The 18,461-nt window shown below is 30.3% G+C and overlaps 1 protein-coding gene across 2 annotated transcripts in view; it reads left to right on the top strand.

Moving 5' to 3' along the window:
• The window catches only part of WC2_2 (blue light receptor), a 33,545-nt gene that overhangs the window by 10,139 nt on the left and 4,945 nt on the right, over positions 1–18,461 (top strand). For both annotated transcript variants that reach the window (XM_051209722.1, XM_051209723.1), the window contains exons 2-4: positions 6,818–7,325; positions 13,107–13,194; positions 15,634–16,035. In XM_051209722.1, coding sequence (XP_051075182.1) covers positions 6,818–7,325; positions 13,107–13,194; positions 15,634–16,035 — 998 coding nt within the window. The remainder of the gene's footprint in view (positions 1–6,817; positions 7,326–13,106; positions 13,195–15,633; positions 16,036–18,461) is intronic.

The raw sequence follows: 18,461 nt of genomic DNA, 5'->3' as shown, positions 1-18,461 counted from the left end.
TCTTATAACATATAATACTGATTTCCAACCTACAAACTCCGGTCACTATGTGGACAGATTACTATTTTTTGCTGTTTCATTATCATTTAACTCTTCCTACCTGTACTTAGTTTATGACCATTTATCTTTGTAACCCATTGATGCTACATTTATAATCGTCTAAAATCACTCCATGATTTATCATAACAACCATTTTACAGTTGATATAAATAGTTGCTGAGTTTACTCATTTATTCTTCTGTTATTTGACATGAAAGAGGTTTTTATTTTTAGCTGTTAAGTTAGTTTTGTTGCTTTTTTGGTTATTTTGGACTATAAGTTTACATTTAGAGAATTCCTTAGCAAAAACCATCATATTTGAGGGGTTTTTTTTTAATTATGTTTATGCATAATAAATTTAGAAGGTTGGTATTTAGCTTTTGGATTTCAATTTTCCACGTTAGAATTCTGAAAATTCTGTGTCATTACTACCTGATATTAATAGGAAAAAATGTATTTCAGCAATACCAGCATCTGACAGGTTGTTTGGATCCCATTAGAATTAATATAACAACAATTCGGGTTTACCACTCAGTGAACAATTATTTTAAACATCTCAGTCTTACAGAAAGTAAGTCACATCTCATAAACTTCATCAATAAGATCCTTAATTGAAATTCTAGGTAACGAACGTCTAGATTCTCCGAAAAGTATCAATTAGTAGGCTTTGCTGAAAAGTATTAATTACCATAAGAACAATATTCAAGGATATCTGCTAATGGTTTTATACAGCCTTAAATCAAACAAAATACATAGGGATGTCGAGAAACCTAAACTATTGGCTACACTACACCCATCAAAAAAACTAGGAAACGTGAAACTATTTCCTAATCAGTGGTAAATTAGTCTCAAACAGCACCCTTCGTGTAATGAAGAAAATCATCAATATATATATCAGAATGGGGATCCATGGAGACTGTTATAATTTTAACAGTTGAATTCTTGAGTCCATCCGAGCTAGACCATCACCGAAAACCTGGAGTCCCATACTAGGACGAAACGGCCATCCAGTGTTTCCAGGTTCACGATATTATATATACTTGATTTATTCTATTTTCGATCAAAATCATTATACTTTTGATAATTAAATGAATACTGTCTCAACTACTTTTTATCATTTGTAGAATAACATGGCATTTTTTTATCAGTAATAATAATATATCTAAGTTAGATAAAACAAACCCGACATTTCATAAACACTCAGATATTTTTTTAACAAATTGAACTTATAAGTTCATAATGAGGTGACTTCTGATATGATTACTTGTATTATGACTTTTGTTTTAAAAAATAACTCAATATTTGGCTTACAGTTGTTATCTATGTCAAGAATAAAAAAACTACAAAATAACTCATATTTACTTTAATAAGTAAAAAATGTATCTATTTCAGGCCAATCGGCTGATTAGAGTGACGAACCTTGGCAAAAGTGCAATGATTTACACACGTTTAGCTTATCTGCATTAACACTAATATGACCATATTATACAAGTATACTAGTATTAATAATAACAATCCTAGTGATAATAATAATGTGGTTTGACACAAGTCCAAGAGCAGTCAAACAAAGATATGACAAAACTGGTGACACATCCCAAGTCATGTTCGGTGGTGAGTGCTTATTGGTTGGTGTCTTAATAATTACGTTCATTTTCAATAAATAACTGTGCTTGATTTACTTCAAAATCAGTGTCCATGAGACTAATTCATCCGCTCTTCATACAAATAATGACATTGCAATATTTTATACCTTTTTATCAGATTATTTCCTCTTATTATTTTTTACCTATTTTCCTAGTAATTATTATTACAAGTTGTCATGTAATTATTTTCAACTTTGAATTATTATTCTTGGCACTTTACCCTCATTTTATTGGTGTAAAGTATAAAACACTGAATCGATATACAAGTGAGTCTAATTCGGCTTATTTGTATTTGTCTAACTGATACCACTAACTATTACGTTAATAATAGTATCTCTTGATGCAGTCAGACCCAAGCTGATCAGAAATCTGGATGCGGTGATGGAAGTGCACTCTTAAGGAGTGCTACACTAGAACAAACAGGTGCTCTAGTTCTTCTAAGTTCACATTAGTGGTCTAACTTAGATCAATCAGCGATTTTAATTTTTGGAAATTCTACAAACTTCATAACCTCATATTGACAATTATCATGAATTATTAAATGACTATGAAGAACTGATAAACACTAAGAATTTGTTTCTTCGAAGGTTTAAAACTCATCGAAAGACTTCATGGACTGAAAATTTGTAATTACACTTTTCAAGTTTATTTTAAACAATATTTGGAAGTTTAAGTTCAGTTTACGCGTTTATATACTAACTAATGTATGTATTCCATTATATGTATGTCAATCAACTATGATTATTTATGTTCATTGTGATATATTTTAGTATGACATGTATAAAAACCTATCTAATTCACAAAATTCTTCTTAATCGCGCAAACTAGTTTCCAATCGTATGGCTTATATATTAATCTATCATATGATTATCTCTGACTGATTTTGGCAGTAGATGATGGTCTTTATGACGTTTTTGTATCTCTGTACACCAGCAAGCGGATATTCGACAAACTGATTCTTCAGTGTTCCAATAACTATTGAGTGTAATTAATAAAATAGCATATGTACAGTTTTTTGAAAGTTTACATTAAATGATCCAGTCAAGAAAAACATATGGTTTCCTTTGATAACCTCTGTTAAATACCTTACAAAATCAGTTTGTAAAAAAAACTAAAAAAACAAAGTCAATAATTAAAATATTAAGTTAACATTAGATACTAAACAATTAAACATTAACAAAAGTATTTTTGTTTTTAACTATTTATATATTGTTATCCTCAAAGATGCATTTACATTGAACTTGATTATACCCTTGAATCATTATTTTAAACAATTAACTGTCCGAAATATATAAGAATAATTGAAAAAGAAGGGATATTTCGTGTCCATACATCTATGTTTTTAGTTCAATGAAAGTTTTTAAAGAGCTATTGATTTATTATTTGAATTCATGAGCCAGTTGAACCTACACCACCATGTGAAACCTGGAAGCAATAGACGGCCGTTTCGTCCTAGTATGGGACTTCAGCGTTGTTCATCCACGATCCCGCCTCGCGAGATTCGAACCCAGGACCAGTGATTCCAGGATTTCCATTGTGGTCTAGCTTCAACTGTTTCAAGAACTCAACTATTAAGTTACTATGATATCCACAAAACACCTCTCTGATTATAATTAGTGATTTAACACGTTTGAGAATAATTAACATCCTAAGTAAACGTCAACCAAAAAACCATTAATAATCGAGTGTACATGGGCAATTTCCTTGTCCTAATGTGTGATTCACTAGTCTTGTACACCAACTATATAACTTGTGATCTTAAAACGAATTTTGAGCTCTTAAAAAATCATCGGCAGAAAATATAATAAATGAAAGTATTCCTTTACACCAATGTTATGCGAAGAAGGTAGTCAGTATATATTTTTTGTATTTTACTGATAAACAGTTCAGATCAGTTATTCTGGAGACAGTTTTTTCGCGATCAGAAAGAAGAGTACTGATAAGGAAGATTATATTTTGTTAGTTATTGTGTACCTAATGACTTTGATCAAACAATTGTATCAATATATTTACGAATGTGTACAAAATGGCTGTTGAACAGTAATCGTAGTGTTGAGTCAGTAAAATCTAGATTATTCAAGTGTGAACTATGGTTAGATGATCTTGTTATCCTCATAACAATTGTTTTAATACATAATTTAACGAAAAACATCGGGTTTACATGTTTAGTGAATGAACCACCAAAGCTCACAATCAATTAGATTCATTTCAGTTTCTAAAGTTGAATTTTATTCCTGGCTGATCAAAAGTTTTTATTCAACGGTTGTAAATAAAAAGTGATTTATATTGTTTACGCTAAAAGCAGTGATAAACATGTGCTCATTAGTGACTAGCTTTGAAAGGTCATTATTAAGTTTCAGTGAGAAACCGTAACAAATGGAGTTCAATCGTGTCGGGTATGAGGCAGTTACCCGCAGAAGGCAATGTAACATAGTCGCGTAATATCATGGATGTGTTCAAGGTGAACATTAACACAGTCGATCCTGGCCGGTTCTACGGTCTATAGGTCAAGTGTTTTCACGTTAAGTCAAAGGCCATGGATTCAAGTCCTGCGCGCAGGATCGTTGACGTGTCCTGCTGAGGAGTCCTGTACTAGGATGAAACGACCGTCCAGTGCTTCCAAATTTTAATGGTGGTGTAGGACTGATCGGTTCATGATTTCAATGTTAAACATGAACTTATCCACTACGGTAAATTTAATCAATGGATGTGTCTACAACCAGAGATTATACGACATGATGTTTGCCACTACAGTCTCACGTGAGATAAATGGAGTGTTAAAAAGCTCAGTAGTAGAGTTTCTGAATGCATAGGTTGGTAAACTTATGAAAGATCATTGGTTCCCTCAAGATAATAGATACATCTTCAAAATGAATGTCAGCTGATACGAAACACACGTAAGGCAACCTACTATGTGCTTCTACCTGCCTAACACGTGAATAATGAGTCCTATGCTCAAATGTCTCATACATCGCAATTTCACATACATTGTTCATAGAAATACATAAAAATTCATTCTACTGTTTGAACATTTTATTTTATGTTTCACACATAGATATGACATTACGTTCTTGAAATGATCAGAAATATGCGTAGATTTCTTCCTTGTTACCACCTTCATGATCACAAAGAAAGTTTGGAATTTGTATAGAATACAATTATGGTAATTCAATTAAGATATTAATTACTTACCACCAGCAAAATAATATAATAAATACCAAATAGATGATAAATGATCCTTTTTGATTCTTAAATTCATTTCTGTATTGGTTGTTTGAATCTCCCAATTGATCTATCGAACTGCAAATGATCAGTTTCTTATTGACATGTGTGCATCCCGTATAGATTGTTTCCATATTGCCTTAAGTCAGAATCATTATAAGCAGAGATGAGTGGTGACTAGTAGTAGAATCCAGAACGCGCATTTTGTCCTAGCTAAGTGGATAAGAAATTAAAGCGATCGATACTTGGTTTGAGTCCCAAAGTGGACATCAACTCTTGGGTGCAGGCACATCCTGCTGACGTGTCCCAAACAGGACGAAACGCTCCTCTCTGATTCTACTGCTTTCCACCATCTATCTCTTCTTTTTAATTATTGATTCTCTCCAGGCATCATATTGATTTAAACTCACATTAACACAGCATCTTTACTCCTGATGATGTTAAATATCTAAAGCCAAACAAGATAGCATGACTATCTTCATTCATTTTTATCTGTTACTGTTAATTCTAATAATTTTGAATGTCAGCAACGTAATAAGAAATGAATAACTGAAATAGAATTCTTAGATTTGAATGTGTAGACCTTTGGTTTTTAGTTCAGCGATGATTAATAACACCGTGATTGCCTCAAAATATGAACATCAATGAGTTTATTCCTTTGTGGTTTCATGAATCAGTCACTATTAAAGATTTTCAAACTAGAGTGAAACAATTTGGTACTATCCAGGTGTTAGTGAATCTCTAGACGATGTCATACAACAAATTTTTTAAGCTGACATTTTATACATCATAACCTCATTTCTGATGGGTTTCTATCATATAAAACTACTCATTTAGTTTCATAAACAGGAAATCTTAATTGATATACTGAACAACTCTACTTTAATTAAATGGTCAATAGATTAATAATCTGTTTCAATCTTCTATCTTCAAGATAACTTAATACTGTTTAATCTATTAATTTGCAAAGAAATAAATAACTATCATTTTATTACAAACATAGTTATTCAACTATGAAAAGAAATCTATTTAATTGAATACACCAACTTATTCCTAGAATACGTTTTATTCAGTAAAATTAAATTCATTCATTTCATAGGATTAAATCATTCAATTAAGGCATATTCATAAAATATCTTTTTGTCAGAAATATATGTCAAATATTCAACAATAATTCATTTATAATGTTAATATAAACACTATGACTCTTTTATGATTGATAGATAATCAATTAATAAAAGACTTCTGATACTTACAATGTTTAAATACTTGATTAATATCACTAACAAACATAAAGTATTAAGTATTATTAGTTGAATGATTAAGTTAGATCATCCATTGACCTATCTATAATCAATAATTTACTGCTTCTTTATGAGAGATAATTGATAATTCATACATTTCTTTCATTAAGTAGACATTAAAATGTTTATATTATTGTTAATCATAAGAAAACATTTCGAAACTTTTAAATTACATTACAAAAGATCTTCTGTTTGATTGTAGTTATCATCGTTAATTATCCGTGTCCAGTAAAGACACATATCTACCTCAGTACAATGAAGAAAGATGGTTGCGCAATTTCGTGGATTGGTTGAGATTAGACATTAACACCGTTGGATGCCGGTCGGCTCAGTGATTTAGAGGTTAAGTGTTCACACGCGAGACTGATAGATCCTGGTTTCGAATCTTGCGAGGCGGGATAGTGGATGTACACTGCTGAAGAATCCCACAATAGGACAAAATAACTGTCCAGTACTCCTAGGTTTTTCATAGTGGTCTAGCTTGAATTCACTCATGATCTCAACTATTAAAATTATTATAATATCCACAAAAATCCTTTCTGATGATATTTTTAATTATTTTATATCTTCATTTCTAATTAAATTATATTTTTTCCATTCAATTAATAGAAATAAAAATCGACAACTATATGAAAATCAAATTAATTTCACTCCTAAATCTCATATTTTCACAATGAATTCATCACAAATTACAACAATGATACATTCATATCGTTTGCCAATGTTTCCTACATTATTACCAAAATTAGAAACAAATCAAAATTATTATAATTTAGAAGAAAATCAATATAATAATGATAATAATATTGATGATAGTGATTCATATAAATCACATATTACATTAGAATCAATAACTAATAATTCAAATAAAATAATTCAATTAAAAAATATTCAATCAATCAATAATTATTTATTACCAAAATATGAAATAATCAATAAAAAAGAAAAAAATAATTTTGAAAAGAAAATAAATAATAAAGAAAAATGTAAGTTGATGAAAAATGAAGAAATACAAAATATAAATGATTGGGGATTTGATCAAATTAAAACAAAAAATAATCTTTCTATTCGTATTAAACATATTAATGAATTATTTTGTGAAGTATCTAGGAAAATGGTAAGTTTTATGTTTGTTTTATATTATCTTTTTTAATATATTTGATAAGTAATAAGAATATTCTTCAAGATTAGAACGAATAGTTTGATAGAAATTGAACTCCGTGTATAAAGAATTCATTATATGTAAAATTTATATTTTAAATAATTTCAGCGATTGAAATTTAAATATGTTCAATGTTTCGTCCAGCTAACTTGTTTGAACTTCTTCAGGGTAATAATCAAAATCAAAATCATCCAAGAAATATATAGCTTTCTAACAATCAAAACTATACTGTGTTAAACCAATCATATTTGGAAGTTGATTTTGTAAAAAAGGATAACATGAGTCAGTTAAATGTGAATCATGTCTTTGATGATTTCGATTATTACCCTGAAGAAGTCCAAACTAGTTAGCTGGACGAAACGCCGGAATTAGTTAAATTTCAATCGCTGAGATTATTTGTTAATTAATTTCCATTATAGATTATGTTTTATGATTTAATGATAAACTATTTCTTTAGAGAATAAATAACTAAATTAAAATCAATTCAAGTTGAAATTTTGTCTACTCATTTAGGATATATACAAATATATTATTTTTATTTAATAACAATCTATCCAATACTCTCTGAAGAAGTAACTTACAATAAATCACGAAATGTTAGAAAATCTAATTTTTCTACTCATTTGAGATATTACAAATATAACAGTTTCATTTAATAACAATCTATTTATTGCTTATTTTATTCGGAATCATCAAGTCAAACCTTGGTAATGATACCTACTTCTTTATAGACGTTTCATACTATTTCAAATAAATGGTTCTGAGACGTTGTTAGTTTGAAAAATTCATGTATTCAATTTTCAATGTTGTTGTTGTTTCCTTTCCATTCATTACACATATAATTCTCTTGAAATCCTTTCTAATCAAAAGCTTGTTGGTTTATGGCAAGGTGAGAGATAGAAGAAAATTGGTAATTTTATTAGTAGTGCATTACAATAATAAAAAAATAATAACAATAACCTTCATTTATTCCAAATAATTCATTTCATTATTTACTTACAGAATTCAACTGCTCTAGAAATTTCCCTAAAGTAAAATCTATAGTTTAAAACTACTTTTATTTTATTACAGGGTATGGTTGCTTTTATATATGTATGTATGTATGCTCTCCTATACAATTATTACTGAAGTTAACCACAATTTTTTTATGTATATGCTGTCGGTTGTTTTTTCCATTATAAGAATTGTTTTCATTAAAAAATTGACATGAGCGTTTCCTTTATTGAGATCTCGCTCTCCATATATATATATATATATATATATATATATATATATATATATACGAAGCTAGATCGACATTCTGGTGTTTATCTGTTTATTTTCCGGTAAACATTAAATAGTACAAACGTATAGTAATGATGACAGTATGATTTAATAGTCAAACTGCAAGCTACCTTTAAACCGTGAGCATTATTCGAAACCTTTAAATATTATTTGGTTAGCTCATATCGAATAACATCGGATATGGAAAAATTTAGATAAATACCTAGTTTTACAAACCCGATCTTCTGGAATAGCTGAATTTTTGGGAATTCAGACTCAGAATTATTACTTTGAAGATTGTAGTCCAATGACTTTTCTTAATTACTTATGAGTAAGTTTCTATATGGATCTAGACTTTTCTTGAATAAGTTAATCAAAGAAATATGCATCAACTCTTTTGAAAGTTTCAGAAAAATATTGTTCATTTTTTAACTTTGTAACTTACCTACTGCATCTTCTTCATTGGGATAATCTAATAAAAAGCGAGAACAATAGAAATGAAAAAATTTGGACCAAGCATTAATAAGACGTCTTTTTTACAAGATTTCAAATTTGGTAAATCTTAATTAACAAAGTGGTTGGCCTACGGTAATTTTTAGTTACGTACGATCAGGATCGATCGAATACGAGCTCAATAATGAGCCAACTGATAGGCGAAATTCTCCAATAATAATCACTAAACATTGAAACCCAACAAGATAGATGGAGTATAGCAAGAACTCAATGTTCAATACAAACAAAACTGAATGCGAACAACGTTATACATACAGTGATAAAACATAACTTAAGAACATTGAAAAATTGGGGAAAAAAGTTTTAAAAACTAATCAGGAAACTGCAAGGTCATGCAGAAATATAAATTTTAAAAACCGTACTCGATGTTGTCGTTACAGAAAGAAATTTGTTAATAACTAAGAAACAAAAAAGATAACTTCAGACCTTCCTAGCATCATATAGACTCATTTATAAGCAAATGAATAAACACTTGGTATTATTTGGCTTGTATCTTTCCATAGAGGTTTAAGACTGTAATTGATCAGTCTGTTATTGGCATATGTGCATACTGTGCGTATGCCTCCATATTACCTTAATTCACAAGCTATTTGTAAGCAATGATGGATAGTGTCTGACAGTGGAATCCAGTTTGACGCATGTTTCGTCCTATTTGGGACTCGTCAGCTGGATGTACCTGCATCTCAAGGAGTTGATGTTCACTCTGGGACTCAAAACCCTGTACCATTTGCTTCAAACGCCATCGCGTTATCCACTCAGCTACTGAGTTCTGATAGACACTTGCTTGTGCGATGGGGTGAATTTAAATTCACTTGGTATTGTTTGTCTTGTATCTTCCCATTGAGGTTTAAGACTGCAATTGATCAGTCTTTTATGAATAAACACATTATAAATTTGTTATGAATACTGAAGGGTGAAATATATGTTTGGTATTATTTAGTGTCACATGCTTCAATAAACTTAAAGAGTAGAAAATCATTCTGTATCATAATAAAATAGATAGTTTAAATCATTTGCAATACTTGATCAACTTTGTTTATAAGTCTACCAAAGCATTTATCATTAGAAAACTTAATCTTTTATTAATAAAATTTAGTTATATTACCTTTTCATCTGACCTTGAAAATATCTAACCTAAAGTGACCATATTTTTTAAATCAATTTCATATTTTCATCAAATTATTTTAGCTTAAATAAAGAGACTGATTGTTTTTTTTTTATTGTTTTCAATCATAAATATAGTTAATTTAAACAATGGAATTACACTTTATTATCATTTTCTATATTTGATTATCATATCCAAATTGGATTCTAGGTATATCAGCCTAAAAACAAAAAACAGAGACAGTAATAGTTAATATTATGTTTTTAATTTTTGTAATATAAAGTGAGTAATTTACGGTCTACTACGAAAACTTTAGTTTTATGCTTTCTATATATCAGATTATGAGTTAAAAAAGGAATTTATTTGCTGTTCTCGTTTTATTTTATCAAAAAATATATCAATTATTGAATCCTACCTGTCATTTTGTAATGGTCTATTGAATTATTTATATAAAATTATGATAAATGAAATGATAACAAAATAGTTTTATTATTCGATTTATAGTAGAAAAATAATTTTTAAAAAAGATTTTTTTCCATTTTAATCTGTTCTCCCTTATTAAACTTCTTCCATAAAACCGATTCTGATATTAATCAACAGATGTTCACTAGTGACTGGTATCAAGATGTAGATCCTGGAGTTCTAATGAGAAGCGGTGACCAGTGGAGTTCAACCGAGTCAGTTGTGAGATAGTAACTTACTGATGACAATGGTGGATGTGTCGCTCAATTTTGTAGATTAGTTGGTTAGATATTAACACCATTGGATGCTCGATCGGTAGCCTAGTGGTCAAGCGCTCTCATGCAAGACTGACAGGTCCTGGGTTCGAATCCTGAAAGCGGGATCGTGGATGTTCACCGTTGAAGAGTCCTAGAGTAGGACGAAACAGTCGTCCATTGCTTCCAGGTTTTCCATGGCGGTGTAGCTTCAATTCACTCATTATCTCAACTTTTGAAACTATATTCATTTAGAATTATATATATAACCTTCCATTGCCATCTAATTTTAAAAATCTTAATGATTTATTGCTGAGATTATAATTTATGGACGACCTTTAAGCGATGCTAAAAGTGACGTTGAGAGTGGACACCTACTGATTAGGATTAAATGAAGGTTTTAAAGCAATCAGAATTCTCATTTACACTTGATGGTTAGGGTTAAAAATTACATTTAGAGTTTTCATCACAAGCAGACATAATCTATAATGCCAAAACTCTATTTAGCCAAATGTATGGATGAATTTCCCGCCAAAATTCGTGACTCGTTATCTTAGATCTGATTGGTTCATCCATAAATTATAGTATCACTGATTTATTATTATTGTGTACTGATATATATATATATATATATATATATATATATTAATTACAATTTTTTCATTTCGAAAATAATTTGATTTATTTTTTCACTAAAATTTAATATAAAATCTGAAGTTTAGTTATTAGTTTATTATTATTATTAATAATAATAATAATAACGATAATAGTAGTAATAATAAGAAGAAGAAGAAACAGTAATAATAATGATAATAATAGATAAGTAAAATTTAAACTGTTTTAAACTTTTCTGATTTTTCCTTAAACCCTATGACTTCTCTTATTACTATTTCTACGTTTATTAATATAATTTTTTGTTGTTGAAATTCTATTTTAAATTTGTTAAGATGCATTATGATTCAGAACTTACGACTGATTTATATTCTGGCTTGTCTTTCACAAAGGAATTCGCCATGTTACTCTAATAAGAACTTTACAGCACTTTAGTGTTCGTGTTTATATAGACTCACATTCAATATACATTGATTCATGCATTGACTTTATTGAGGATGCTAGATCCCCTGGAATCACTTGGTAAACATCTGATTTTCGCGCTGAAATTGCCCACTTTTACTTCCGGTTTGTAATTCCAACTTGGAAGAACCTTAAATATCATTGGTCTGTTTCTTGTTTTAGCACACTATTTTATGACATTTTCCGATGACATTTTTGAACTATATATATATACGTATGATTTGTGTGCTTGTTCGTTCGTGCAAACAGTCTGCTTGTGGAACATATATTTCACTCAACCGATTCTGGTCTTCCCCATCTAATCAGCAGGTCTGGGGCGCAGTGGAATAGTTTAGCTTATCCTGTTGTAGTGTTTTTGACTTTCATTCCGTTTGCTAGTGTTAGGTGATATCGTTATCTCTTCAAAATAAACAAACTTCTTATCTACAAAACAAATGAGTTACAAACCACGAATATTTTCAACAAACATAATGTTTGTTATCAACTGTCAAGATTGCATTTTCTTGTTCGCTGATTAAATTCAATTATCAAAATTAACAGTGGAAAGTTAAAACTCTTATAACTCATTGTTATTATTCACTTATTCAATAAAAATCAATTCTCTAGGATTCTGACTGATGTAAAGCAGGATCTACGAAATTAAATAAAATGATTATCATAATTTTAGTTGAATAACAAGATATTTTATCAACCGGATTTTAATTTAGTGATCTAATGGTTCTCACAGCAACCATCAAGGATGAAAATAACTGATTTTTTGATTCCAAAATGACATCACTAGTGGTTACTAATAGACAACACGCAAAAATTAATTTATTCCCTGTCCAATGCCTTATATTTTTTTAATTGCCGTAATAATGATTTTCTGAGAACTATCGTCTAAACTTGAACAAGTGGATTCACAGTGGCTCAGGAGCCGAGTCTTGACAATATATTGAGGAGTAAATTACATTTATAGAAACTTCGATAAATAAAATTGAAACTTATGCCATCTCCAAGACTAACGATTGGTACTTTTTTAATGCTCAGTTTCTTTTCTTTTCTTACATTTCTATAATATTTCAGTACTGTTTAAGCGAAGAAAACGGATCATTAATGAATAATTTATTCAAAGCAACAGAACATTTAAAATATTTAAAAAACATTTTAAATAGTAAGTTATATTCTTTAAATATGATTTTGTTTCAGTTGATTGAGTTGTGGAAAGTTTGATTATTCAGAAGATATACTGATGTAATAACTATGTATAGCTAAAGTAGAACACTGCTGACTCTCTCCCTTTCTATTTTTTCTCGTGGTTGACTGGATTACGAAGACTTCTACATCTGAGAAAAAACACAGAATACAATGGACAGCTCGGAATCAATTGGAAGATCTGGACTTCGCAGATGACTTGATCCTTGTATCCCATACACACGAGCAAACGCAAGTAAAAAAATTAGGTAGCAGCAGCCTCTGCAGCAGTAGGCCTCAACATGCACAAGGGAAACACAAACATTCTAAAATGCAACACAGAACACACCAACCCAATCACACTTAATGGAAAAACTCTGGAGCAGATGGAATCTTTCACTTACCTAACTCGACAACATCATCGATGAAAGAAGAGGATCTGATGCAGATGTAAAGGCGAGGATTGTCAAAGTAAGGACAGCATTCATACAACTGAACAATATATGCAACTCAAAACAACTGTCTCTGAACCAATGTCAAAGTCACAATCTTCAATATGAACGTCAAAACAGTCCTATGGTACGGAGCTGAAAGTTGGTGAACTACTACAACCATCATCAAATTGGTACAAGTATTTATAAATAGTTGTCTACACAAGATACCTAATATCCAATGATTGAATACCATAAGCAACAACCCACTGTGGGAGAGAACAAACTAACTTGGAGTTGAAGAGGAAATTAGGAAAACACGTTGGAAGTGGATAAGATGTACATGATGGAAATCACCAAATTGCATCAGGAAGCAAGTGTTAATGCGAAAAATGAAGACCGAAGGACAAACTACGTCGGGAATTGAAAACAGACAGGAAGAGGATGAAAAACAAGTGGAAACAACTGGAAGGGATTGTCCAGGACAGAGTTGGATTGAGAATGGTGGTGGTCGACCTATGGTCCCCGACGAAGGCTAATGAGTGTAAGTAGTTAAGTAAGTAATTTAGAACCCAATTCTGTCAACAGTGAGACAGTGGTAAACAGTAAGACTCAAGAACCATATGACTAAATGTTGAATTGCTTATAGTTTAGAACATAAATAACTGCATCCAAACTCACTAGTTTAAATGTTAAAGGATTTTTGCTTCCTGGCTTGAACCTTATAAAGGATGTGAACTCATATTCCTATTAGCTATGGTACTCACTGGCTAAAAATCGGTGAGGACAGACACTTATAAGATTTACCTTCGTTTATATCATAATTTCTGAATACTTGAATGTATGTGGAGATGTGTGTTCAATCGCCTTAATTGGCCTAAATTGCTGCTGAATGGTAGTTACACACATTAACCCCAAAGCACATCTATGAAGGGATATTATAAGTCAAAACAATCTGCTGACTGGAAACTAATAATCCCTAACAAGACACAGATATATATGAATTATAAAAGAAAACAATGAATATTTCCAATACTGCATGGGTTTATGTTATACATCTTGTAAGTTATTTATTAGTCAGTAAAACTGAGAACTGACAATCGTGCTTAATTTGTATCCATCACATAATTATAAAATTTTGAAACGGTTACTTATGGATATTATATATATGCTGCTCTGATAGTGATGTTTAAAATTATTAGTTGTTATTTCACTCAATTCTACAATAAAATGCATAGAAAGGTACCACCTCCATGAACATTTTCAAAACTTTTAGTTAAAAAAATAGATTTGAAAACATACTGTTTCCAATTTAAAATTTCCCCTTCTCCAACTAGACTAGAAGGTATAAAGTTATCCATATGAAGACTTTTCAAAAATGATGTCTCACCTTAATATGAAGAGAAACGTATATGCGTAAATGTATCTATAGTTTAGCGTCGAGAATTCATACAACATTAAGTTATTACCATTTCGACTAATCCTCTCGGTTTTAATTGCACCTGCTGACCTGTTGCTGTTTTCTATCAAGGCTTAAGTAAGAATCCTGTATTCCAGCATTAGAAGGAGTATATACACGCTGAGTAACCACTACATTTTATTGATAAGTTTTATTCAGGATTTCTCCAATTGTAATTATTAAATAATCATCATAAGCAAAAAACATTTCAACTGGGTATTGCACCATACCACAAATTATCTGTAGTTGAAAAGCATAGTATACTGATTGTGATTTAACGATCTAGTGGGGCTGTGCTCACCATAAGATCTTAACATCCGAAGTTCGATCTCATATAAATTAGTGAATGCTCCTTAATGACGAGTTTAATTTAAGCTGGTTTGCATTTATAACTTTCTATCAAGATCATTTTAAATTATTTGAAACTCTTCACAAAATCACGTTTTATTCATTCGTTTTTTATCATTAATGTATCTATAAAATATCATCGTTACTGTGTTATGTTGTTATGTTATTGTATTTTAATTAGATGGTCAAGAGCATCGTTCAACATTTCAATATAATTATCAAATTGATTCAGTTAATCGAATTGAAAATTCATCCCATAAACCTAACAACTGTTATTCTCCAACTAGACATTGTATTTCTCCTCATCAAATTATTAATGATGATTTCAATATTCATAGATTAAAACTAAAAACTGGAAGTTTACATGAAAATTTATTTTCATTTTCTCAACCAAACTTAAATCAAGATATCAATGACTGTAATCTTTCAGAGAAATATAATACTGACAATGGTACTCATATGGATCATTATCAGTATCATAATAATAATAATAATAATAATAATAATAATAATAATAATAGTGATAACAATAAATGTAATAAATACACAGAGAAGACACGTTTGGATATATATAAAACAAAAGGTAAGTCCATTTATGCTTTTTTTTATTTCTTGATAGTATTGATTACATGAAAAATTTATTTATCAGATAGTAATTTACTTGAATTTGATATTAGTGAGATAAAATCTTACTAGATAGTACCTTCATTTTGACTAAGACTTCAGTAATTATTAAGTACATATTAAGTATTATTCTAGCTGTTTTATCGAATCACAAGATTACAGCTACAGCTTACTGATAAGTTTCATATGCACACAACGTCATGTCACGTACATTAGAATTTACATTGCAATTTAATGAAATGGATTAGGTCAATAATAAAAGAACTAGATAAACATGATATTATTCACTATTCATTGATATATTATTTATATACAAAGTATCTAATTAGCTAATCTGTCATCAATAATGGTAAACAAGACATGATATTTGAAAAGTAATTATGTTATTGGCTTATATCATCCACCATTTAATTAGTCAATTACAATAAAATCTCTTTTTAAGAACTTCTAGATGAATGTAATTGTTGTATTTAATTTGATAAATAAAATATATTTTCTTTATAATTGACATCTCAAATGTCAAACAAAGTGTTAAATTAGTTGAAGCTGGACATTAACACTGTTAGATACGGGCTCAGTGGTCTAAAGGTTTAGTGTTCGCGCGCGAGACCGATAGGTCCTCGGTTCGAATCTCGCGAGAACTCATGTTGAACAAGTTGACACAAGATTGTCACTTATATTATGCCAGACATAATTCACATGAAATATATCACATATTCTCCAGATAATAATAAATAAACGTGGAAATTCCTACTTATAAAATATGGTATGAGCATTTATGAAAATGTAAATGATCTTAAGTATTTCTTTGTATTTCTTTGAGGAGTCCCACAATAGGACGAAACGGCCATCCAGTGCTTCTAGGCTTTTCATGGTAGTCTACCTTCAATTGACTCATGATCTCAGCTAATGTAATTATTTATAACTGAGAATTTTCAAGATTACTGATAAACGTTTTTGATCCAATCTATTTTCACACAAGAAATAAAACAATATCAAGTTAATTATGAGAATTATTTTTTAATCTCTACAATGTCATTTTGTAGTGTCGGTTACTATGTTAAGCTCACATAACTTATCCTAGCTTCTGGACAAGTCAATTTATTCATTCTATTTGAATCATATTTTGACCATATCAGTTATTCTCTTGTAAACCTTAACTGCTTTTATATGAGCGTATATGTATGCGTTTCCTATCTTACTCATCACATGTCTGTAACTTATTTTTATGCGACTATAAATATCGATCAGTGTTTGACTAAAGTGAGTTGGCTCACACGCCACCTCCACTGCGTGTCATTCCTCTTCGCTCCCTTCTATCTGCTACGCTCTTCCCTCTTTGTTTCGTCTCCATGATTGCCTGTTCAAAACACATTCTCATATTTGGCTTATTTAATTCAGTTATTCACTAACGCGTATTAAGTCAATAATAATATAAGAGAATAGTCAGGATGTATATTTCGACAGCAGTCATTCAATAACAATCAATCATACGATCTACCTAGAGTCAGATACAGGGCCACTGAAATTTAAACAATTTATTTTAATGACCTTTGTTGTATTACTTAAAATTTATTCGAATAATCAAAGATTAAATATTCAATTTACTTCTGCCCAAAATAACAGATTTATAATTATTTTGGGGTGTATGTAGTAATATATTAAATTTCAAATGGTTGACCTGTTTTAACACTAATTATATAATGGATTTTATATTGTTTGTTTAATCTCCCCACCGATGTTTCGCACTGCAATTGACCAGTCTCCTATTAACATATGTACATCCTGTACGGATCGTTTCGATATTGCCTTAAGTTACAAACATTATAAGCAGATATGGAAACTGATCAATTTCAGTTCTTAAAAATCAATAGGAATTACTAAACAGCCAATACAAGCTAATCAGACTTCATCCCATTTCATAAATCTATGGTTATCTGTACTCAGTAGCTAAGTTGGTAAGTCGATGGTGTTTGAAGTGAATGGCAATAGGCTTGAGTCCCGGAGTGAACATCAACTCTGGGACGCAGGTAAGTTAGGCTGACGAGTCCTAAATAAGATGAAAGACGCGCTCTGGACTCCACTGTTAGCCACTATCCTCTCTCATTAAAATATTTGCGTAAGGGATACGATTACCTATTAGTGATCGATTTTACGTTTGCAAGTAACGAACAGAAATAAATTGATTAGTTAAAATTTGTTGGAGATTACTTAAAGGACAAACCGTATTTTATACTACAACATAAAACACTAAACTGAAATAAAAATTTACTTTTTAATTTTATTGATTTCTAGCTCATACCTTTTTTTAAACTCCACGAGTCTCCTTGTTAGCAAGTTAAAGCTTAATCACTCTAGCCATCTTTTGAAATTTCAAGTGTTCAT

Source organism: Schistosoma haematobium, chromosome 1 (assembly GCF_000699445.3).
Source record: "Schistosoma haematobium chromosome 1, whole genome shotgun sequence".
NCBI lineage: Eukaryota > Metazoa > Platyhelminthes > Trematoda > Strigeidida > Schistosomatidae > Schistosoma > Schistosoma haematobium.
The sequence above is the reverse complement of the archived record's forward strand: the minus strand, read 5'-3'. Positions and strand labels throughout refer to the sequence as shown.